Below are 25,461 nucleotides of genomic sequence, written 5' to 3' on the forward strand. Positions count from 1 at the left end.
TTGAAAAAATACTGGGGATTTTTCAAGGCGTGTCTTCTTAAGACTAAAAGTCCCCAAAGGCAGGAGCGACATACACCAGATTCATGATGTAACGCACAGATCGTCATCTGCGGGCAAAATAGCACAAAGGATTTTGTAACTGGTATTACTAAACCAGCTATTTTCATTTCTATCAATCATGAAAGATTGTTCATGGTCCTCAATTGGGTCACCCCACCCCTTTATAGCTATGCATGATGAATTGGGAGGTTGAAGAACCTGTTTCGAATATGGTTGGTTTTATTTTATGTAGTTTGAAGCGTCGCGTTTCATTGTGCGATTTTTGATCCCGTATGAAGTAAAAAATTAAAAAGCGTAAAATGGTATTGCTATGTTAGCACTCTTAACTGAATGATATTTGAATGAATGAATGAATGAATGAATGAATGAATAAGTTTATTGGCCAAGTATGCATATACAAGGTGCATACTTGGTGCTCCGCTCACAAATGGCAACACAAACATTAACATTAACGTTAACAATTAAGAATAAAGCATAACCACATCAAAACAATAAGGATACAACATTACGGACTAAACATGTGGGTGAAAATATACCAGAGCAAAAAAGAGACTACAGACTTTGGTTATTGAATAGAACTATCACTCGTGGGGAAAAAAGCTGTTTTTATGTCTGGCTGTGGTTGCTTTGACAGTCCGGAGTCGCCTTCCAGAGGGAAGTGCTTCGAAGAGTTTGTGGCCAGGGTGAGAGGGGTCAGAGATGATCTTGCCCGCTCGCTTCCTGGGGAGGGGAGGGGATCTCTTCGAAAGTCTACAATTAGTTCCACTGTCTTGAGAGCATTGAGCTCCAGGTTGTTGCGATGGCACCAGGACGCCAGCTGTGTCACTTCCTGTCTAGGCAGATTCCTCCCCATCCTGGATCAGCCCAATCAGGGTAGTGTCATCCGCAAACTTGAGGAGCTTGACAGAGGAGTCTGTGGAGGTGCAGTCACAGAGTGATACAGTGTGGAAACGGGCCCTTCGGCCCAACTTGCCCACGCCGGCCATATCCCTCCAAACCCGTCCTATCCATGTACCCGTCCAACTCTCCTGGCAACATCCTCGTAAATCTTCTCTGAAACCTTTCCAGCTTGACAATATCTTTCCTATAACACGGTACCCAGAACTGAACACAATATTCTAAAAATTCACAATATTCACAAAATTCCTTCGCTCAGTCTGCCTTAACCAACCTGATCTCCCAGTGGCTGAGCACTTCAACTCCCCCTCCCACTCCCAGTCTGACCTTTCTGTCATGAGCCTCCTCCAGTGCCATAGTGAGGCCCACCGGAAATTGGAGGAACAGCACCTCCTATTTCGCTTGGGCAGCTTGTAGCCCAGCGGTATGAACATTGACTTCTCCAACTTTAGATAGTTCCTCTGTCCCTCTCTTCCCCTCCCCCTTCCCAGTCCTCTATCTTCCCGTCTCCACCTATATCCTTCCTTTGTCCCGCCCCCCCTGACATCAGTCTGAAGAAGGGTCTCGACCCGAAACGTCACCCATTCCTTCTCTCCTGAGATGCTGCCTGACCTGCTGAGTTACTCCAGCATTTTGTGAGATCTCCCAGTGTGATGAACCTCCCAATGTGATCGTTGGTGTAGAGAGAGTAAAGGAGAGGGGAGAGTACGCAGCCTTGCGGTGCTCCTATGCTGAGGGTCTGCGGGTCCGAGATGTGCTTTCCCAGCCTCACATGCTGCTTCCTGTCCGTCAGGAAGTGATGATCCACTGATAGAAGGGTTCAGGCACAGTCAGCTGGGAGAGTTTTGTAGTGTAGTAGCTCCGGCACAATGGTGTTAAATGCAGAGCTAAAGTCCACAAACAGAATCCTGGCATAGGTCCCCTTGTGGTCTAGGTGCTGGAGGATGAAGTGCTGGCCTAGATTGACTGCGTCGTCCACCGATCTATTGGCCCTGTATGCAAACTGCAGGGGGTCCAGCAGGGGGTTTGTGACGTTTTTCAGCTGGGCCAGCACGTCTTTCAAAGGTCTTCATGACTACAGAGGTAAGTGCGACAGGCCTGTAGTCATTAAGACCAGTGATCCTTGTCTTTTAGGGTACAGGGACAATAGTGGAGACCTTGAAGCAGGCAGGGACAGTGCAGGTTTGCAGGGACTGGTTGAAAATGTCTGTGTAGATCGTGCCAGTTGTTCGGCACAGAGCTTGAGGGTAGAGGGGGAAACATTGTCCGGTCCTGGAGATTTCCGGCTTTTCTGTTTTCTGAATAGCCTGCCCACCTCCGCAATCTAATGAGGGGTGGGGGGAGGGGGTCCCAGGGTTATGTTTCTGTTTCTCGAACCTGCAGTAAAACTCGTTCAGGTCGTTGGTCAGCTGACGATTGTGCAAGGAGCGTGGGGTTTTCCTCTTGTACCTGGTGATTCCTTGCAAGCCCAACCAAACTGAAGAAGCGTCATTAGCTGAGAACTTGCTCCTCAGCTTCTCAGAGTACCTTTCCTTGGCAGCTCTGATTCCTCTTCTCAGCTTGTACTTGGCCTGCCTGTAGAGGTCTGCATCCCTGCTCCTGTAGGCCTCATCTTTAGACTGGCGGAGCTGTCTGAGTTCTGCTGTGAACCAGAGCTGGTTGTTGTTGAACCAGATCCGGGTCTTCGTGGGAATGCGACTGTCCTCGCACAAGCTGACATAGGATGTCACGGTGTCTGTGTACTCATCGAGGCTTGTGGTTGCTTCTCTGAACACATTCCAATCAGTGCAGTCAAAGCAGGACTGTAGTTTTTCAATGCCCTCACTAGTCCACCTTTTCGTTGTTCTGACCACAGGTTTAGCAGATTTTAGTTTCTGCCTGTAGGTCTGAATAAGGTGAACTAAACAATGATCGGAGAGACCCAGAGCCGCCCGAGGAACAGAGCGATATGCGTTCTTGATTGAAGAGTAGCAGTGATCATGTGTCCTCTTCCCTCTGGTGGGGCAGGTAACATGAAGTTTGTACTTTGGGAGCTCACGACTGAGGTTGGCCTTGTTAAAGTCCCCCAAAACAATGACCATGGAGTCCGGGAAGTCACTCTCTACCCTCAATACCAGGTCAGCGAGTTGCGTTTGTGCTTCACGTACGCAGGCTTGGGGGGGATGTAAACTCCAGCGAGAATAAAAGAGGTAAATTCCCTCGGAGAGTAAAAAGGTTTGCAGTTGATAAAGAACGATTCTAGATTGGGGGAACAGAAGTTACACAGTGCCGTGATGTGGCTGCACCAGTCCTGGTTAGTGTAGAAGCGTATTCCACCTCCTCTTGTTTTTCCCGCTGCCTCTGCGTGGCGGTCCGCTCTGTGTAATTGAAGGCCAGCCAGTTGCAGCGCGCTGTCCGGGGTCGACTCACACAGCCAGGTCTCGGTGAAGCACAGGGCAGCGGCTCGAGAGAAGTCCTTGTTAGTGTGGCACAGGAGTTGTGGTTCGTCCACTTTGTTGTTGAGAGAACGTAGATTTGCGAGGAATATACTCGGGAGCGGTGCGCGTAATCCTCGTCGCTGGAGTCGGGTGAGTGCTCCAGACCACTTCCCACTGCTCCTCCTCCGTCTCAAGACCTTGAACGCAGCCACAGCCCATTTTTCCATTTCTTTCAAAATTTAAACTGATATTTTTAACGAAACTCCTTGCTCACACATCAATGTGCAATTTTAAATCCAGTTTGTGACCACATTCTTGTTAAATATTTCTGAGGAGATATTTTTGTCTTTGGGAAAATATAAAATGTATTGATTTAGAAAGAACAGCAGCATTTATGCACCTGTTTTGTAAAAAGAATGTTGTGTATAGCCTTGGGTTTAGTTTCTCTAATCCATACCTGTAATTATGTTTGAAGCTGCAGCTTACAAATACCTATTATGGTAAACTATTTATCTGGGTGGGGTTAACTTTTCAGTAGTTTGTTTCAGCTACTGCTGACACGTTTCTAAACGGGCATCTTTAGAACAAAAAAATACCTGTTTATGTAAAAACGTGGCATTGTGTACTGGTGATAAGTGACCTGAAGAAATATTGAATGAAAAGTCTGTCTTCTTCACATGGACATACCTGATCTTGTCTCAACACTGCTGCTGATGATCTGTCCAGTTTTGAATATGTGGTCTGCATTAAGTGTAATACTATCAGTAAGGCAGTGGAGAGCCACTACAATTCCATCATTTCTTGGGAGTTTGCTGTGATTAACGTTTCTCATCATCTTTTAAGTAACCTTGCTTTGGTGGGGTGGGGGAGAAGGGGGGGGAATCAAAGAAAAGCGACTTAAGAAAACAATGGAGAGTGCGGTACTAACCTCCCATCTACCTCATCGGAGACCTTTGAACTATCTTTAATTGGACTTTATCTTGCACTAAATGTACTATTCTTTATCTGTACACTGTAGACAGTTTGATAGTAATCATGTAAAGTCTTTTCTTTGACTGGATAGCACGCAAACAAAAGCTTTCACTGTACCCTCGGCACATGTGACAATAATAAACAAACCTAAATTAAACTTTCTGGCTGAAGATTTTTCCTTTAGACCGAGCAGAAATGTAAAACAGATTTTGTCCCTAAATAAAGATTTAGGAGTATCACAAAATGCTGGAGTAACTCAGCAGGTCAGGCAGCATCTAGGAGAGAAGGAATGGGTGATGTTTCGGGTCGAGACCCTTCTTCAGTCTGAAGAAGGGTCTCGACCCGAAACATCACCCATTCCTTCTCTCCTAGATGCTGCCTGACCTGCTGAGTTATTCCAGCATTTTGTGATACCTTCGATTTGTTCCAACATCTGCACTTATTTTCCTACACAAAAGATTTGGGAGTGATGTACATGCCTTCGTTTTCATTTTCAATGAAAATTAAGTTAAGTGTCAGTTTGTCTCTTTCAACCTGTGTATCACACAGCAGCAGCTAAGATTCCCCCTCCTCTCAATTCCCTTTTGATGGATGTCATCAAAGATTTCAGCTGAAGAGAAATCACTGCTGTTGTTCAACAACCGGAATTTTAATGCTGTACTCTTTCAGAAGGCTCAGTTACCAACATCCTCCCCCTCAATCTCAGCAAGATGAAGGAGCTAGTTTTCAGTTTCAAGAAGCATGGTGGAGTATACACCGATCAGCCAAAACATTATGACCACTGACATGCAAAGTGAATAACATTGATTATCTTGTTACAATGGCACCTGTCAAGGGGTGGGATATATTAGGCAGCAAGTGAACAGTCAGTTCTTGAAGTTGATGTGTTGAATGCAGGAGAAATGGGCAGGAGTAAAGACCTGAGCGACTTTAACAAAGGCCAAATTGTTATGGCCAGACGACTGGGTCAGAGCATCTCTGAAACGGCAAGGCTTGTGGGGTGCTCAAGGTACTCAGTGGTGAGTACCTTGGGACAAACCACAAACCGGAGACAAGGTGTTGGGTACCCAAGGCTCATCGATGCGCGAGGACAATGAAGGCTATCCCGTCTGGTCCGAACCGACAGAAGGTCTACTGTGGCACAAGTCATAGGATATTTTAATGGTGGTCACAGGAGGAATGTGTCACAATGCACAGTGCATCGCACCCTGCTGCGTATGGGGCTGCACACGGAGGACCAACAGCATATTAGGCAGGTGGTCATAATGTTTTGGCTCACCAGGTCATCATGTTTTGGCTGATGGGTGTATGTCCCAATCAGCACCAATGGTGCCGATGTGGACATGGTTGAGAGCTTGAAATTCTTTAGCATTAATATTCCCAATGATCTGTTGTGGGCCAACCATATTGATCCAACAGCAAAGATGGCACATCATGCCTCTACTTCCTTAGGAGACTGAGGAAATTTAACATGTCTCCAGTGTCTCTTACAAACTTCTACAGATGCACCATAAAAAGCGGGTTGTATCACAGCTTGGTTTGGGGACAGCTCTGTCCTAGACTGCAAGAAATTGCAGAGAGTTGTAGATGTACCCCAGTCCATCACACAGACTAGACTCTCCACATTGACTCCATCTGCATCGGGAAAGCAGCCAACATAATCAAAGACTTGTCCCACCCTTGTCATTCCTTCATCTCCTTACTCTCATCGCTTAAAAGGTACAGAAGCTTGTAAGTACTCTCCATCAGAATTAGTAACAGCTTTCCCCCCACTGTTATCAGGCTTCTAAATGGTCCTTCCATAAGCCAGGGTAATGTCTGATTTGCCTCTATCCCATTGCAGACGTTGGATTTTGTTTATGGAACTACGCTACAATGCTGAGAACTACATTCTGTACTCTGTCTTTCCCTTTGCTCTACATATTTTACATAAGTTAGATATGAGTACATTTATGTATAGTAACATCTGATCTGATTGGATTGCATGCAAGACAAAGCATTTCACTGTACCTGACAATAATAAACTTAAACATAAAACTAAGTTATGCCAGTGCCAAATTGTCATGATCACAATAGAAGTTAATTGCAAATTATAAGAAAATAACTGCAGATGCTGGTACAAATCAATAGACAATAGGTGCAGGAGGAGGCCATTCGGCCCTTCGAGCCAGCACCGCCATTCAATGTGATCATGGCTGATCGTTCTCAATCAGTACCCCGTTCCTGCCTTCTCCCCATACCCCCTGACTCCACTATCCTTAAGAGCTCTATCTAGCTCGCTCTTGAATGCATTCAGAGAATTGGCCTCCACTGCCTTCTGAGGCAGAGAATTCCACAGAAATCGAAGGTATTTATTCACAAAATCCTGGAGTAACTCAGCACGTCAGGCAGCATCTCAGGAGAGAAGGAATGGGTGACGTTTTTGGTCGAGACCCTTCTTCAGACTGATTTCAGGGGGGCGGGACAAAGGAAGGATATAGGTAGAGACAGGAAGATAGAGGGAGATCTGGGAAGGGGGAGGGGAAGAGCGGGACAGAGGAACTATCTAAAGTTGGAGAAGTCGATGTTCATACCACTGGGCTGCAAGCTGCCCAGGCGAAATATGAGGTGTTGTTCCTCCAATTTCCGGTGGGCCTCACTATGGCACTGGAGGAGGCCCATGACAGAAAGGTCAGACTGGGAATGGGAGGGGGAGTTGAAGTGCTCGGCCACCGGGAGATCAGATTGGCCAACGCGGACCGAGCGCAGGTGTTGAGCGAAGCGATCGCCGAGCCTGCGTTTGGTTTCGCCGATGTAAATAAGTTGACATCTGGAGCAGCGAATGCAATAGATGAGGTTGGAGGAGGTGCAGGTGAACCTCTGTCTCACCTGGAAAGACTGTTTGGGTCCTTGGATGGAGTTGAGGGGGGAGGTTAATTTAATTGCAAATTAAGTAGCTTACCTTTCACCTGATAGTTGTTCAAAATTGTGGATTGATTCTCTTTTCAGTCAATAGATATAATCTATTAAGGGGTTGGAGAGGCTAGATGCGGGAAGATTGTTCCCGATGTTGGGGGAGTTCATTAATCCCCCAAATCCACAAGATTTGGACGAGGGAATTGAATGCAACATCTCTAAGTTTGCGGATGACACGAAGCTGGGTGGCAGTGTTAGCTGCGAGGAGGATGCTAGGAGACTGCAGAGTGACTTGGATAGATTAGGCGAGTGGGCAAATGCATGGCAGATGCAATATAATGTGGATAAATGTGAGGTTTGGCGGCAAGAACAGGAAAGCAGAGTATTACCTGAATGGTGACCGATTGGGAGAAGGGGAGATGCAACGTGACCTGGGTGTCATGGTGCACCAGTCATTGAAAGCAAGCATGCAGGTGCAGCAGGCAGTGAAGAAAGCGAATGGTATGTTGGCATTCATAGCAAGAGGATTTGAGTTTAGGAGCAGGGAGGTTCTGCTGCAGTTGTACAGGGCCTTGGTGAGACCGCACCTGGAGTATTGTGTGCAGTTTTGGTCTCCTAACCTGAGGAAAGACGTTCTTGCCTTAGAGGGAGTACAGAGAAGGTTCACCAGATTGATCCCTGGGATGGCGGGACTTTCATATGAGGAAAGACTGGCTAGACTGGGCTTGTACTCGCTGGAATTTAGAAGACTGAGGGGGGATCTTATAGAAACATATAAAATTCTTAAGGGGTTGGAGAGGGAAGATTGTTCCCGATGTTGGGGGAGTCCAGAACCAGGGGTCACAGCTTAAGGATAAGGGGGAAGTCTTTTAGGACCGAGATGAGAAAACATTTCTTCACACAGAGAGTGGTGAGTCTGTGGAATTCTCTGCCACAGAAGGTAGTTGAGGCCAGTTCATTGGCTATATTTAAGAGGGAGTTAGATGTGGCCCTTTTTGCTAAAGGGATCAGGGGGTATGGAGAGAAGGCAGGTACAGGCTACTGAGCTGGATGATCAGCCATGATCATATTGAATGGCGGTGCAGGCTCGAAGGGCCGAATGGCCTACTCCTGCACCTATTTTCTATGTTTCTATGAGTACATATACAAGAATATTTAAAAATCTTTTTTGTTTATTCACAGGCACAACTGTTCAAACATGGGAAACGAGATGACTTTTTACCCTATGGTATGAAATCATACAATATTTTAATATGTGACAATTATATATAATATAATTTATATATCAGTTGGAGCGTTATACACAATGGAATTATTATTTCGCTTGTTTGCCTGTGTGATCTGTTATATTTGGATATTCAATTGATCTTGAGTACAAAATACTTTGAGTATTGAATCAGATTTTTACTTTATTGTTTCTGGTCATATTCTTCAAGGATTATTGGTGTTTTTGAAATTATTTTTAAACACTTTACATGTGACTTTGTTTATACTTTAAAGGCTAAATTATATTGCAATTGAGAAAAATCCAACATGTTACATTATTACCATGTGGAAGAATTTGGTTGTTACAACATCGAAAAATAGGAGTTGATCATTCAGCCGTTCATGCCTGCCCTGCCATCCAGTGGGATTGTGATTGATCTTTCATCTTATTATAATATTTCCACTGCTCACCATACCCTTTAATACCCTTTGTATCTCAGTCAATTTCCTTAAATGCAGAATATAAGTATATAATAACTTGGCTTCTACAGATGTCTGTGGTAGGACAATGAGGGTCCTTTGCCATCTAAGCTGTTTGCTGCACCTATATATTTACTTTCAGTGACTTATGTATAAGGCCAACTAGATCACACATTGTACATCAATATTTATCAAATACCCTTTTTCTATTTTTCTTAATCAAGTGGATGATGTCACATTTAGAGTCTGAAGAAGGGTCTCGACCCAAAACGTCATTTGTTCCTTCTTTCCAGAGATACTACCTTTCCTGCGGAGTTACTCCAGCATTTAGTGTCGACCTTCAATGTCAAGTTAATCTATGTTACAATATGTCCATTCTGGTCATCTATTTGTCCGCTCACTTGTCTTATCTAAATCACCCGGAAGGCTCTTTACATCCTCCTCACAATTCACAATCCCACCCAGTTTTATGTTCTTGGCACACGTGGAAATATTACATTCAGTTACCCTATCCAGATCATTGATGTACATTGTGCCCCAAGCATTGATCCCTGCAGTACACCACTAGTCACCGTTGCCACTATGAAAAAGATTGAAATTGTGTGAACCCTTAGAAATTAATTATTTCCTGCGTTAGGTCTATTTTGCACATAGAGTCGGAGCACAGAATCTTCGGCCCACCCTTTCTGCACTGACCAAGTTGGCGTTCTAGACTAGTACCATTTGCCTGCATTTGATCCATATCCATCCATATACCTGTCCACAAAAAAATGTTGAAAGTCATAATTGTATTCACTTCTCACTACATCATGAGAGTTAGATGGATTCTAGGAATCTTTATGCTTAAGCCAATAAAATTAAATGTTAATACATTTCCTTCAGGGTGCTCCAAACTGTTTAGGTTTTTTAGTTTAGTTTAGTTTAGAGATACAGCGCGGAAACAGGCCCTTTCGGCCCACCGGGTCCGCGCCGACCAGCGATCCCCGCACATTAACACTATCCTATACCCACTAGGGACAATTTTTACATTTACCAAGCCAATTAACCTACAAACCTGTATGTCTTTGGAGTGTGGGAGGAAACCGAAGGACACGCAGGTCACGGGGAAAACATACAAACTCCGTACAGACAGTACCCGTAGTCGGGATCGAACCCGGGTCTCCGGCGCTGCATTGGCTGTAAGGCAGCAACTCTACCGCTGCGCCCTGTACACAGAGTTTCAAAGACTTATTGATAAATGATGTAAAGGGTGTGATTATGATATAAGCTGTTGCTTGGGAAGATGATGAAAAGTTAGCAAGGTCTGAGGAACATTGTCTCCACCGATGCTGGCTGACCCAGAATTCCTCTAGCACTTTGTGTTTTGCTCAAGATTCCACCATCTGCAGTTCCTAGTGTCTGCTTGGCAGTATGTGTTTTGTTACATTTCTAAGAGTGGAGGAGTTCATGGAAATAGTTTATGAATTGGTTCCAGGTAACTGAAACCTGTTTTGCCGTATTGGGGCATAGTCAGAAAAGATAATTGGAGCACAAGGATGTAAAGAAAGGAGTGCAATTGTGACAAAGGTTATGGAGGTGCATTGGGAGCAAGTGGTTGATTTATTGGTATCAGAAGTGACGGGTTGACTGATGAAGTGGCTTTTTAGTCGAATACTGAGATCACTCAAAAAGGATCAGGAGGAACACTCTAATGAATTGCTGAAAAAGCTTTTTGCTTGACGATCCGTCGATAATTTTTTTTGGGATTCAGTAAAAATAATTTGGACCCATGGAACAAAGAATGAACCTCTGATGAAGAAAAACTAGTTCCTTTAGTTTAAGGTGATAATCTCTTGATTACTACTTGAGGCATTTATAGTAAAATAAAATAAGATGCAACGCTCAAAGATTTGGGAGGAAGAAATGTGCTTCATGCATGGCAGATCCACCAGTTTTGGTGAAAGGGTGAACTGTTCGATTGGGAAGGGCATCAAATAAATTGGACTAAGACTATGTCCCAGCACTATAGTTAAGCCTACAGACTAAACAAGTGGAGACGGGGAAAGAAAAGATTCTGGTGTGGGGAAATGTAGAGAATTAAAGAGAGAAGTTGTGGTGATATTTACAGTGGAGGGTAGCAGATTGGATAACTAGAATTGTGGCTAAATGTGAGGTTATCCACTTTGGTGGCAAGAACGGGAAGGCAGATTATTATCTGAATGGTGACAGGTTAGGAAAAGGGGAAGTACAACGAGACCTAGGTGTCCTTGTACATCAGTCACTGAAAGTAAGCATGCAGGTACAACAGGCAGTGAAGAAAGCTAATGGCATGTTGGCCTTCATAATGAGAGGAGTTGAGTATAGGGGCAAAGAGGTCCTTCTGCAGTTGTACAGGGCCCTAGTGAGACCGCACCTGGAGTATTGTGTGCAGTTTTGGTCTCCTAATTTGAGGAAGGACATTCTTGCTGTTGAGGGAGTGCAGCATAGGTTCTCAAGGTTAATTCCCGGGATGGCGGAACAGTCATATGGTGAAAGAATGGAGCGACTAGGCTTATATTTACTGGAATTTAGAAGGATGAGAGGGGATCTTATAGAAACATATAAAATTATTTAGGGGTTGGACACGCTAGATGCAGGAAACATGTTCCCGGTGTTGGGGGGCGGGGGCAGAACCAGGGGCCACAGTTTAAAAATAAGTGGTGGGCCATTTAGAACTGAGATGAAGAAAACCTTTTCACACAAAGTTGTGAATTTGTGGAATTCTCTGCCTCAGAAGGCAGTGGAGGCCGATTCACTGAATGCATTCAAAAGAGAGTTAGATAGAGCTCTTAGAGCTAGAGGAATCAAGGGGTATAGGGAGAAGGCAGGAGCGGGGTACTGATTGTGGATGATCAGCCATGATCACATTGAATGACGGTGCTGGCTTGAAGGGCCGAATGGCCGACTTCTGCATATATTGTCCATGTATCTCTGTATGTAATTGTGAGGAAGGAATAGAGCACATAAACAAACAATTATTTTCACATATCTTCGCATAGAAGGAGGCAATTTGGCCTGTTGAGTCACTGTCGACTGTCAGAGCAATTCTTTCCATCCCCTTCTACTTATTTCCCTGTATCTTATTCACCTTCACAAAACAGCACATCTTTGGAATGTGGAAGGAAGCCAGAGCACCCTGGGGAAATACAGAGTCACAAAGAGAGCATGCAAATACCACAGAGATAGCTCTAGAGTTCAGGATCAAGCCTACATCACTGGAGTTTGAATCAGCAGCTCTGTTAACTGTGCCACCGTGCAGCCCCATTAGAGTCAGATTAGGGAAAAAAGGAGAATCTTCATCTGAATGCATACCATTCAAAACAAGGGAGATGAATTATTTGCTGAATTGGAAACAACTGGACATGAACTAATAAATAATTCAAATTACCAGGATTGGGAATTAAATACTCCAAGATATTTTTTAGAAGAGATACGTAAAATGGAAAATGGCAGCCTTGACAATAAAAGAATGGAATAAAGACAATAGGAAGAGCCTTAATCCACAAAATCAAAATAGTACACTGGTTTGGGTGGAGTTGTACAGCAACAAGTGGTAAAATAATATTGGAGAAAATAATTAATAAAGCTCAAAGCTGCAATGATAATATAGGAGATAATATAAGTCAGGAACTCAAAGAAGCATGTATCAGGGATAATACAATGATCATGGAGGGCTTTAATCTACACACAGACTGAGTAAACCAAATTGGAAGTTATGTAGAGGATACATTTATAGAGTCTGAAGAAGGGTTGCGACCCGAAACATCACCCATTCCTTCTCTCCTGAGATGCTGCCTGACCTGCTGAGTTACTTCAGCATTTTGTGATACCTTCGATTTGTACCAGCATCTGCAGTTATTTTCCTACACAGGGATAATACAATGGTCATGGAGGGCTTTAATCTACATATAGACTGAGTAAAACAACTTGGTAGTTATGTAGAGGATACATTTATAGTCTGAAGAAAGGTCTCGACCCGAATTGTCACCCGGTCCTTCTCTCCCGAAATGCTGCATGACCTGCTGAGTTACTCCAGCATTTTGTGTCTACCTTCGATTTTGACCAGCATCTGCAGTTTTCTTCCTACACGTTCCTGCAAGATGGATGTTTTTACTGGATTGGTATGCTGATGCCCAAGAAGGGAATAGACTAATTAAAATCTAGTAGATACAATGAAAATGAGTTAATTAATAATCTTGGAGTCTAAGGGTCTTCAGTGAAACGAGATTATTTTATGATGAATTTAGTTAAAGATTGATAGTCATTTCGTTCAATCTGAAATCAGGGTCTTTGATTTAAACACAGCAAACTGCAGATATGAGGCATGAACTGCCAGTGATAGATTGGGAAACTATATTTAAAAGTGTGACAGCAAACAAGTAATCACTGACATGAAAATAATTTAAAACATATTTTACAACAATATAATTTTAAGGCGGCATGGCGCATTGTAGAGTTGCTGCCTTACAGCGCTTACAGCTCCACAGACCTGAGTTCGATCCTGGCTAGGGGTGCTTCTCTGTACAGAGTTTATATGTTCTCCCTGTGACCTGTGTGGGTTTCCTCCCACATGCCAGGTTTGTAGGTTAATTGGCTTGGTGTAAATGTTTAAAAAAATGCCCCTACTGTAGGTATAGGATAGTGTTAATGTGCAGGGATCGCTGGTCGATGCGGACCCGGTGGGCCCAAGGGCCTAATACCAGGGTGTATCTCTAAACTACAGTGCATTCAGAAAGTATTCAGACCCCTTCACTTTTTCCACATTTTGTTATGTTACAGCCTTATTTTAAAATGGATTAAATTCATTTTTTTAATCATCAATCTACACACAATACCCCATAATAAAAAAGCGAAAACAGGTGTTTAGAATTTTTTGCAAAGTAATTAAAAAGAAATAACTGAAATATCACATTTGCATAAGTATTCAGACCCTTTGCTATGACACTCAAAATTGACCTTAGGTTCATCCTGTTTCCATTGATTATCCTTGATGTTTCTACAACTTGATTGGAGTCCACCAGTGGTAAATTAAATTGACTGGACATGATTTGGAAAGGCACACACCTGTCTATATAAGGTCCCACAGTTGACAGTGCAAATCAGAGCAAAAACCAAGCCATGAAGACGAACTAATTGTCTGTCGACCTCCGAGACAGGATTGTGTCGAGACACAGATCTGGGGACGGGTATAAAACAATTTCTGCCGCATTGCAGGTCCCGAAGAGCACAGTGGCCTCCGTCATTCTTAAATGGAAGAACTTTGGAACCACCAGGACTCTTCATAGAGCTGGCCGCCTGGCCAAACTGAGCAATCGGGGGAGAAGGGCCTTGGTCAGGGAGGTGACCAAGAATCCGATGGTCACTCTGACAGAGCTCCAGAGTTCCTCTGTGAAGATGGAAGAACCTTCCAGAAGGACAACTATATCTGCCACACTCCACCAATCAGGCCTTTATGGTAGAGTGGCCAGACGGAAGCCACTCCTCAGTAAAAGGCACATGACAGCCCGCTTGGAGTTTGCCAAAAGGCACCTAAAGTACTCTCAGACCATGAGTAACAAGATTCTCTGGTCTGATGAAACCAAGATTGAACTCTTTGGCCTGAATGCCACGTGTCACATCTGGAGGAAACCAGGCACTGCTCATCACCTGGCCAATACCATACCTACGGTGAAGCTTGGTGGTGGCAGCATCGTGCTGTGGGGATGTTTTTCAGCGGCAGGAACTGGGAGACGAGTTAGGATCAAGGGAAAGATGAGCGGAGCAAAGTACAGAGAGATCCTTGATGAAAAATGGCTCCAAAGCATTCTGTACCTCAATCTGTGGCAGAGGTTCACCTTCCCACAGGACAACAACCCTAAGCACACAGCCAAGACAACGCAGGAGTGGCTTCGTGACAGGTGGCCCAGCCAGAGCCCGGACTTGAACCCGATCGAACATCTCTAGAGGGACCTGCAAATAGTTGTGCATCGACGCTCCCCATCCAACCTGACAGAGCTTGAGAGGATCTGCAGAGAAGAATGGGAGAAATTACCCAAATACAGGTGTGCCAAGCTTGTAGTGTCATACCCAAGAAGACTTGAGGCTGTAATCGCTGCCAAAGGTGCCTCAACAAAGTACAGGGTAAAGGGTCTGAATATTTATGTAAATGTGATATTTCAGTTATTTATTTTTAATTACTTTGCAAAAAATTTAAAATACCTTTTTTTCACTTTTTTATTATGGTGTATTGTGTGTAGATTGATGATTTAAAAAAAAGAATTTAATCCATTTAAAAATAAAACTGTAACGTAACAAAATGTGGAAAAAGTGAAGGGGTCTGAATACTTTCTGAATGCATTGTGTGTGTGTGTATATATACAGAAGAGGGCATTTCCTGGTGATGATATATATATATATATCCCTTTATGGCACAACAGGAAATCCTCAGGATTATTAAATGACATCCCATTTTTTTCAAAGGTGGGGCTGGAGAAAGAGGCTGTCAAAAATTAAAATCAAAAATTCCAAACTTTCTACAAACGGAAGGTGGAAAAATTAAACCCATCCACAATTTGAAAATGGAGGGAGTGAGAAAGGAAAAAAAAGTGAAAGAGGAGTGTGAGAAAACATACAGACAAGTTAGCTTGACATCAGTGACGGGGAAGTTCAATAATCTCTTATTAAGAAACGGCTGATATCAAGAAACGGCATAAGTAGAACAAAGGCCGTAGGGGCAGAAAAACATCTCCACTACTACTGAAGCTTCTGGTTAAACTGTTCCAGGACATTTTTACTTCTTTGACATCTCCCTGACATTATGGAAAATATACCATGTTTGCGTCGTTCATCAGCAGTACGACACATACAATCTGACTAATCACTAACCGATCAGTCTATTCTCAATCATTAGCAAAGTGATGGAAAGTATCATCACAGTGCTATCACTTGGCACAGCACACATCCATAACTTGCTCACTGATGCCCATTTCGGTTTCACCAGGACCACTGGGCTCAGATTTCATCACAGTCTTGGTCCAAAGATCTGAATTCCAGAAATGAGGTGAGATTGACTGCCCTCTACGTCAAGACAGGTTTTGATTAATACGGGTAAAACTGAAGTTAGTTGGGCATCACTGGAAAGGCACACTTTTGGTTGTGGTAATAGTTTACACAAAGGAAGATTGCTGTGAATGAGGTGAGTCAATAATCCCAGCCTTAGCATCACATTGGAGTTTCACAGGGCAGTGTCCAGATCAAACCATTTTCAGCTGTCTCAATCAATGACCTTCTTTCCATTATAAAGTTAGAAGTGGTGTCGTGCAACTTTCAGCAAACAATGTTCAACTCCACTTACAACAGCTCAACAAATGAAGCAGTTTATATCTCCATAATGCAAAACACAGCTAACATTCAGGCGTGAGCTGATAAACGACTGTGAAATCTAACTTGGAAAAGTGCACGGTCATCAGCTTTGGAAGAAAAAAAGAGAAAAACTGATTTTTTTAAAATAGCCACAGCTGGAGCACAGTCATCCATAATTTAAGAGAAAGGTTCAATCTGTTCAGCTGTCCAGTATGATCACGGCTAATCTGCCCCATGCCTCATCTGCTCCTCTGTGTCAGTTTCACATATTGTTCAATTCCGTGATCTTTCAGAAATCTATCCACCACCTCTTCAATGGCCTCTGGTGATTTAGCCTCCACCTCTGTGGTTGAAAATACCAGCAATTCACCATTATCAGCAAGAAGAGCACGTCAGTTTTAAATGACTTCACGCACATTGAAGACACTCCCATCTGTGTCAATGAATCAACATATATCGTCATACACCCTTCGGATCTTGCATGTTTCAATAGCATCACTTTCCAGTCTTCCAAATTCCGAGAAATACAGATCTAATATTCTTAGCTGTTCACAATAAGACAGTCCTCCCATTGCAGGAATTGTCAGTGAATTGCTTTTGAACTATGACCATTGTTAGTATGTCTTTTCTATTAATTTGAGAGACCAAGACAAAAATTATGCCCTACGTGCAGCTTCATTAGCACCCAGTATAGCGATAACAATATTTTATTCATTTGTATTTAAAATATAAAATAACAATATTTATCCTTATATTTGGCTCCTCATTTCACACCCTCAAACAACTCTCTAACTATTTGACAGATATTCTCTTTCACAAAACTCCATCTGGATTCTGATTTCACTTAGCTTACTTAAATGACTAGCTATTTGATTATGGACCCAACGTCTTCTCAACAACAGATTTTACACCAACTGACCCTTAGATTTCCACTGTTGGTCTCCCACCTTTCTTGAACAAGGACACCACCAGCATCCTCTCGCTGGGCCCCATACCCCTCCCCTCACCACGCCCCCTGCCCCTCCACTCTCCAGGCCCCGTGTCTCTCCACTTGTTGATGGAAAGGGTGTTGGTATCCAGAGTTACCTGTCATCCCTTGTACATGAATCTTTGAAATTTAACAAGTAGATAGAACACACATTTAGGAGTAGTAATGAATGACTGGTCTCTCCTCAAATTCTTATGGAATACAAGAATAAGGACGATTTAATGCAATTACACATAGGGCCTCGGTGAGCTCGCATTTGCAATATAGCGAGCAGGTCCAGTCTCCCTATCTTAGGAAGGATTTACTTGCAAGAGAGAGAATATACCATATGTTACCCAGATACCTGGGATGATGGGCAATGTGCTATGAGGCAGGCTTAAGCCTAGATTTATGCTCTTTAGAGTTTAAATAAACGAGAGATGATAGAATTGAAACACTTGGAAAAATTCTCACAGAGCCTGGCAGGATAGATGCAAAATACATGGTTTCTCCATCTGAATATAAGGGAGGTCAAGTAATTCCAACCAGAGTTAGTGAATCTTTGAAGAAGGTTTTAGGAGTTTTAGATGCTGAGTATGTTCAAAACAGCGACTCATGGATTTCCTAAGATATGGAATGAAAGTAGCATTGAGGTCAAAGGTTATTCATGACCACATTAAACTGGAGTCGGTGTGAAAGGCTTTACTTATATTTCCTTTGCTCTTGAACACAAAGATAAAATAAACTGGATTAAAACACAAGAATCGCCTCTGAGATACCTGGTTTTAAGAATACCATTCAGTGAAAACAAATTTGCCACAGTCGACGGGCGTTGAGAATTGGACAACTTTCAGAAGTGCTGTCATTAAGAGAAACTGGCTTTGATTTTCACATAGTGGCAAATATGCTCTGGTTTCAGGGTGGAATGGGGTGGGATGAGAATGCTAGGACTAAGACATGGAGGTGCAGCAACTGTTGCACCTAAGCCTCTTCGGTACAAGTTGATGATTACAGTGCAAGATGAAGCTGTTCTAAACCAATACAATTACATCTACAATATCTTACAGTTTTTGAAAATGTAGGGCTGTTTAAAATTCATATTGAAATGCACACTATAGAAACTTCAAACTGAAGTTATCCTACTTCATCACAACTCCTATCCTACAGCACAAACATGGGCCCTTCAGCCCCTGTCGTCCATGCCAACTAAGATACCCCACCTAAAATAATCCCATTTGCCCACGTTTGACCCTTATCCCTCTAAACCTACCTTATCCATGTGGCTGTCGAAGTGGTTTTAAATGTTATTTGGCAGCTCATTCCATATACCCATCACTCTCTCAGTGAAAAAGTTTGCCCTTTGGGTTCCTATTAAAAGTTTCCACTCGCACCATAAACCTATGTCCTCTGGTTCTTGATTACCTATCCTGGGCAAAAGACTCTGCACTTACTTTCTCAATTCCCCTCATACACCTCTGTAAGATCACCTCTCAGCCTCCTGTGCTTCAAGGAATAAATTCATAGCTTACGCAATCTCGCCCTATAACTCAGGCCCTCAGACCATGGCAACATCCTCATAAATCGCCTGTTTCCATCTGAATGGCATCCTTCCTATCGCCGGACGACCAAAACTGAACACAATACTCTGGATACAGCCAACATCTTACACAACTGAAACATATCATCCCGACTTCTATACTTAATGCCCTGACTGATGAAGGCCATTGTACCAAAAGCTTTCTCTATCTACCTGTCTACCCTACATCACTTTCATGGAACTGTGTAGACATTAGGTGCAGGAGGAGGCCATTCGGCCCTTCGAGCTAGCACTGCCATTCACTGTGATCTAGGCTGATCATCCATAATCATTAACCTGTTCCTGCCTTCTTGCCTTCTCCCCGTATCCCTTGACTGCACTATCTTTGAGAGCTCGATCTAACTCTCTTGAAAGCATCCAGAGAATCGGCCTCCACTGCCTTCTGGGGCAGAGAATTCCACAGATTCACAACTCTCTGGGTGAAAAAGTGTTTCCTCATAATTGTTCTAAATGGCCTACGCCTTATTCTTAAACTGTGGCCCCTGATTCTGCACTCCCCCAACATCGGGAATGTTTCCTGCCTCTAGTGTGTCCAATCCCTTAATAATCTTATCTGTTTCAATAAGATCCCCTCTCATCCTTCTAAATTCCAGTGAACACAAGTCCAGTCGCTCCATTCTTTCAACATATGACAATCCAGCCATCCCATGAATTAACCTCGTGAACCTACGCTGCACTCCCTCAATAGCAAGAATGTCCTTCCTCAAATTTGGAGACCAAAACTGCACACAATACTCCAGATGTGGTCTCACCAGGGCCCTGTACAACTGCAGAAGGACCTCTTTGCTCCTATACTGAACTCCTCTTGTTATGAAGGCCAACATGCCATTAGCTTTCTTCACTGCCTGCAGTACCAATATGCTTACTTTCAGTGACTGATGTACAAGGACACCCAGATCTCATTGTACTTCCCTTTTTCCTAACTTGACACCATTCAGGTAATAATCTGCCTTCCTGTTCTTGCCTCCAATGTGGATAACTTAACATTTATCCACATTAAACTGCATCTGCCATGCATCTGCCCACTCACCCAACCTGTCTAAGTCACCCTGCATCCTCCTCACAGTTCACACTGCCACCCAGCTTTCTGTCATCTGCAAATTTGCTAATGTCACTTTTAATCCCTTCATCTAAATCATTAATGTGTACCAGTCCTCCTAGATCCTTCTACTTTTCCAACACTTCCCAGGGCCTATCATTCACTGTGAAGGCCCTGCCATGGTTTAACTTCATTAACCATTCCGCAGCCCACTTGCTCACACATGCATTAAACTCTATTAGCCATTCCTCAGCCCACTTGTCCAGCAGATCAAAATCCTGCTGTAATTTCTGATGGCCATTTTCACTGTTGGATACAGTCTACTTTAGTACTTTAGCCTTCGTCATCAACTAAGATGGAAGACGAGCGTCTACCCAAGCAAGCCTTCTACTCCCAGCTTAAAGAAGGCAAACGTAAAAGAGGCAGACAAAAGAAGAGATTCAAAGACGCTTTAAAAGAAATTTAAATGTGAAGAAATGTGAAATCGACATCGACAACCGGGAAACCAATGCCAAGGACAGGAAACTCTGGCCAACCATCATCCAAAAAGGAACAGCGACCTTCGAAGCCAACAGATGCGCAGAATTAGAAGAAAAGAGAAGTAAATGGAAAGAGAGGCAGCAACAACCAAAGCCCGATCTGACATCTGGAATGACCTGCCCTGAATGCCAAAGAACTTTCAAGGCCAGGATTGGACTCATAAGCCACCTGGGAGTTCATAAAAACAACGGAACGTAGACCATCATCCTCGACCTCGAGGGACAGCCCTGACGACAACGACTTTAGTATTATCTGCAAAGTTACTAATCATGCCTTGTACATTGTCATCTGATATAAATCACAATCAGCACTGAACCTTGAGGCACACTATTAGTCCACCACGACCCTCTGCTTTCTTCCATGAAGTTAATTCTGTATCCAGGCAGCCAGCTCTCGCTGAGCCTACCATGAGGAACCTTATCAAATGCCTTGCTGTAGTCCAGAAAGACAACATCTACGGCCTTGCGCTCAGCAATCTTCTTGGTTACTCTTCAAAAAACACAATCAATGTGCAAAACCATGTTGACTATTCCAAATTAATGTCTATTTAAATGTATATATGTCTTATCCCTCAGAATCTTCTCCAATAACATATTTACCATTGATGTTAGCTCTCTGGGCTAAAGTTCCCAAACATTTCTCTGCAGCCCTTCTTAAATAGAGACACAACATTAGCCACTCTCCAGTTATCCAGCACCTCACCCATGTCTAACAATGGTCCATACATCTCCTTCAGGGCTCTTGCATTTTCTTCTAGTTTCCCATAGTGTTCTTAAATACACCTGATCAGGCCCGGGAGATTTATTTACCTTATAATGACTCTCAACTCCTCGAACGTTATGCGTACTGTCCTCAACATCTCCATTTCCCGTCCCAACCTTCCTTGTCTTCATATCTTTCTCCACAATAAAATCAGAGGAAAAATACTTCTTGAAGACCTTACTCATCTTCTGTGGCTCCTCACTTAGATGACTAGTTTGGTTTCTGATGGGCCCTTTTCTCTCTCTACTTTCCCTCTTTCCCTTAATGTACTTTGAATATCTTTGAATTCTCCGTAATCTTATCTGCCAGAACTATCTCTAGCCACCTTTTTGCAGGGGCCAGGAATTCAGATTTTTGAATCACTGGGATCTCTTCTGGGGTAGAGGCGACCTGTACAAGAGGGATGGTTTGCATCTGAATCCTGGCAGGCAGGTTTGTAGTGCTACTTGGGATGGTTTAAACTAGATTGGCAGGGGGGAAGAAATCCAAAGTAGCTTTTACTGGCACGTTGCACCAGGGGCAATCCAACGATTGTTGTTCTCGAGGTTCTGCCTTTCATTCTTTTGCCTGATTCCCTGTATTCACTCTGCAGGACCTCAGCCCTTTCCCTACCTATATAATTTGTGCCAACGTGCAAGACACATAAATGACATATGTGTCTTGCCCAGAAATAAACTACAGTTGGTTTCAGTTTAATTTTGCCCTTTGATTAGATAATGCTTTGAAACCATCTCAACCACCCAACAGACTTTACTTCTCAATTCCAATTTGAGGTGATAAATTATTGTTCATTTGCTTTATCCTGCTGGAAACAAAATAACAATTTAATTTGTTTTTGAGTGTCTAAATAACTTTGTCCCTATTTTCTCTCTGACAATTAGTTTTCCATGGCTTAAAGGTTCATATCAAACCAGTCAACAGAAAACATCGCATTCTGCATTTCTGCCATTTTACAAAGGGCTGGTTAAATATAATTCCACCCATTCCACAGCTGGAAAAGCTCAACCATAGAAATATGGGAATTTGATTTGAGGAAGATTGATATTCAAATAAGGTTTCCTTTTATATCTCCACGGTTCAGACATGAGAAAACTTGTACTATAATTCGGTTTGTTAAAAAGTAATTGTTAAATAACTTTTTTCTGCTCTAGCTCCAATGGTTTTGAAGTGCCTTCATGAGCGCAACATTCCTGAATGCAACCATACCATTCTTCGCAAACTAGGCATAAAGCTCATTCAAAGGTTGGGCCTTACATTTCTCAAGCCAAAGATAGCAAAATGGAGGTATGTTCAAGTGATGGAGCAGAGATTTAATCAGAAATATGATGCTTGAACATTTAGTTAGAAATGGAGTGTTGATCAGGATTCTGCACATTGGTTCTTCATTTAATTGATCTCTCAGACTTCCTTCTTTGTAGTACCTGTGTTAGCTTTAAGTGAAAGACCTGTCTTTACAAACAGTTACTCTGCTTTAAAAAGTGCTTTGAATTTCTATTTTCATATTGGACGTTAATAGAAACATTAAGGAGAAAGGACTGAAGTTAGAAATGAAAAGAATGAAGCATTTTTAAAGTGGTCTGGCATGTAAATAGAAAAGATTAAATTCCTTTATTATTGTTAAGTTTTACTTGGTTCACAACTATTTTTATAAATATATATTTTGTTTTTTTAGGTATCAGCGTGGGAGCAGGTCTTTGGCTCTAAACTTACAAATGGCAGGTCAAAATCGACCAATTAACAACATATCTATACAGAGCATGGGATCAAAAGCAGATGACGATAACGATGATGATGATGATGATGATTATGATATTCCTGGAGAGATTGAGAATGTGATAGGTGTGTTAGAATGAGTAAAATATATCATCTGAATGTTGGTCATGGTCTACCACAACCAGCCATTTTACACTAGTTTGTTTTTGGCATTCTGTGCAAATGAACATTCAGTAAAACAGATTGTGATAACATGTGTTTCTCTCTTTTAATTATTCCTATTGACCTCCAAATTTCTGAAATGGCAAACATTAGAAGGTGATCGACACAATTACGTTTGTTGGATAAGCAACAGGTTGTTGCAGGGATGATCCTTTCACTTAAACTTAAAACGTCTCGGGTTTGACTCCCAAAAATTAAATTTGTTAATCTCAGCTGGTTGGTTGAAATTAACCTTTACTGTCAGAATTTCCATACCTGAAGGCCAAACCCCAGTTTTTGGAAAGGGAGAGAGTATGTGTATGTGTACGTACAGGTATGTGTACGTACAGGTATGTAGGTTAATTGGCTGGGTAAATGTAAAAATTGTCCCTAGTGGGTGTAGGATAGTGTTAATGTGCGGGGATCGCTGGGCGGCACGGACTTGGTGGGCCGAAAAGGCCTGTTTCCGGCTGTATATATATGATATGATATGATATGATATGTGTTCACTTGTGGGAGGGGGAAAGAGAGAATAAATATTATTTGAAATACAATTGACCTTTCCCACTAGTTGAACAACCTGTTGTCTGACCCCCATACCTGTTCATCCTGCAATGTTGAGGGGGTTATGCAGGGTCAATGCAATTCTACCTAACAAGTCAACACTTTCAGAATGAAAGATGAGAACTGCTAGTAAGTGAGAAGGAATTTTTGTCTCGTACGCTTTGTTTGTTGCTGCTGCTAAGGAGGATGTAAATGGTGCTGATTGAAATATATGCTTGGGAAGTCAATGGCATAATTGAGCGCTTGCACCTTCAGCAGGTGATGCGGGTGCTCCTAGGAGCTCTCAGTGCTCCTGTTCATTCAATACCCCTTTGGAATAGAAAAACAGAGAGTTCATTCACTGAAACCAGCCAATCTACCACCTTTTGGAAAGATTGCCAATTTAATTGTCCAGTTGAAAGAGAACTGATTACCCAGTCATTTTGCACACCCTGGTTCTTAGACATGAAAACATTAAATTCTGTGTCAAACCTGTTTTTTTTTACTATCATCTCACTGGTGAAATAATGTGCATGTTAATCATTGTATTATTTAACAAGTAATAAAATTAAAGGTTACTTGCTGAAAAGTTACTTACCAAGTTTTTTAATTTGGAAAGGCCTTCATGTTGTTATATTTCACAGCATAGTAACCTGTTATTTTTGAAGAGGTTTTTTTGATTTCCCGTGTAAGGTGTGTTCATTTTACAAAGGTTAGAAAGAAGGGCAACATGGCATGGCATAATTAATTCAACCTTAGAGCTTACCCATTTATACATGAAATAGAAAGTGGAAATTATAATACTCTTCATCTGCCTGGAATATGCATTTGATTTTGCCTGTTTACCATTGAACACGGAATAACCCACATGCATCATTAACCCACATCCATATGTAATTAAAAAACGCTGCCATTAATTGAGTTCTCAGTCACCATTTCATAAATACTCTTTTCCATTTCTTCAAGTTGAGGAACAGAACGTAAAGAGAGATTTAACAGTGCTGTTTGTTTTGGGTGGCACCATAATATAATAAGTTATTTCCTCTTTATTTAGTACAGTGTGAATTTTTGTGGATTTTAATTCTTTGGAATGAACAAAAGGCCATTTTAAATAATTCTCTTTTTTTGCAAATTTTTATGTCGGCAAGCATTGTATTTTATAGTGGGGGCAGTGAATATGCAGTAATGTACAAGAGTTATAGCCAAACCTGTCTGTTAACATTAATTCAAATACACGATCTAGTTGCGTTTATTAATGATTATGGTAGTACTCTGATTTTCTCTACCCAGCGTGAGATTGAGGCCAGTTCAGGAGCTCCTTCTACCAAATGATCTGAGCAGATGTGCATCAGGACTAAACCCGATAGATGCATGTCTGATTTTTACTGATGCACAACTTTAGTTTTCCATGAAGATAATTAGAGAAGCTGAAGTTTTCTCTTTCAAAATCTATGTGCTTGGTGAAATTAGATTTCTTGCAAGTGAAAAAGGTGTTTCATTTACTGAATGAAGTTTGTCAGCTCTCTAAAGCTTTTTGAAAGGCACTACCCTGCAGATCCTACAAATCTACATGATGAAATATATTTTTACAATGCATTTAAACTGAAAATCAAATGAAAATAAATTCAGACTGCCGATACAATCTACCTACTGTTTCTTTCACATCTTTTCCTAGAGCAACTACTCTTTGGATTGAAGGACAAAGATACTATTGTAAGGTGGTCTGCAGCAAAAGGGTGAGTAAATTGGGTGTACATTCCTTTATTTATGCTATTTACAGTGTCAGAATCTCCTCCTTTCAAACTTTTAACTT

At 42.3% G+C, this 25,461-nt stretch overlaps 1 protein-coding gene across 1 annotated transcript in view; it reads left to right on the top strand.

Annotated features, from left to right (window-relative positions):
* Positions 1 to 25,461, top strand: part of tbcd (tubulin folding cofactor D) — a 238,705-nt gene that overhangs the window by 42,044 nt on the left and 171,200 nt on the right. Inside the window, exons 8-11 of the mRNA XM_078400951.1 lie at positions 8,424 to 8,469; positions 22,343 to 22,475; positions 22,864 to 23,030; positions 25,324 to 25,384. Of these exons, the coding sequence (XP_078257077.1) occupies positions 8,424 to 8,469; positions 22,343 to 22,475; positions 22,864 to 23,030; positions 25,324 to 25,384 (407 nt within the window). The remainder of the gene's footprint in view (positions 1 to 8,423; positions 8,470 to 22,342; positions 22,476 to 22,863; positions 23,031 to 25,323; positions 25,385 to 25,461) is intronic.

The sequence above is a fragment of the Rhinoraja longicauda genome, chromosome 6, assembly GCF_053455715.1.
Source record: "Rhinoraja longicauda isolate Sanriku21f chromosome 6, sRhiLon1.1, whole genome shotgun sequence".
Classification (NCBI taxonomy): domain Eukaryota; kingdom Metazoa; phylum Chordata; class Chondrichthyes; order Rajiformes; family Arhynchobatidae; genus Rhinoraja; species Rhinoraja longicauda.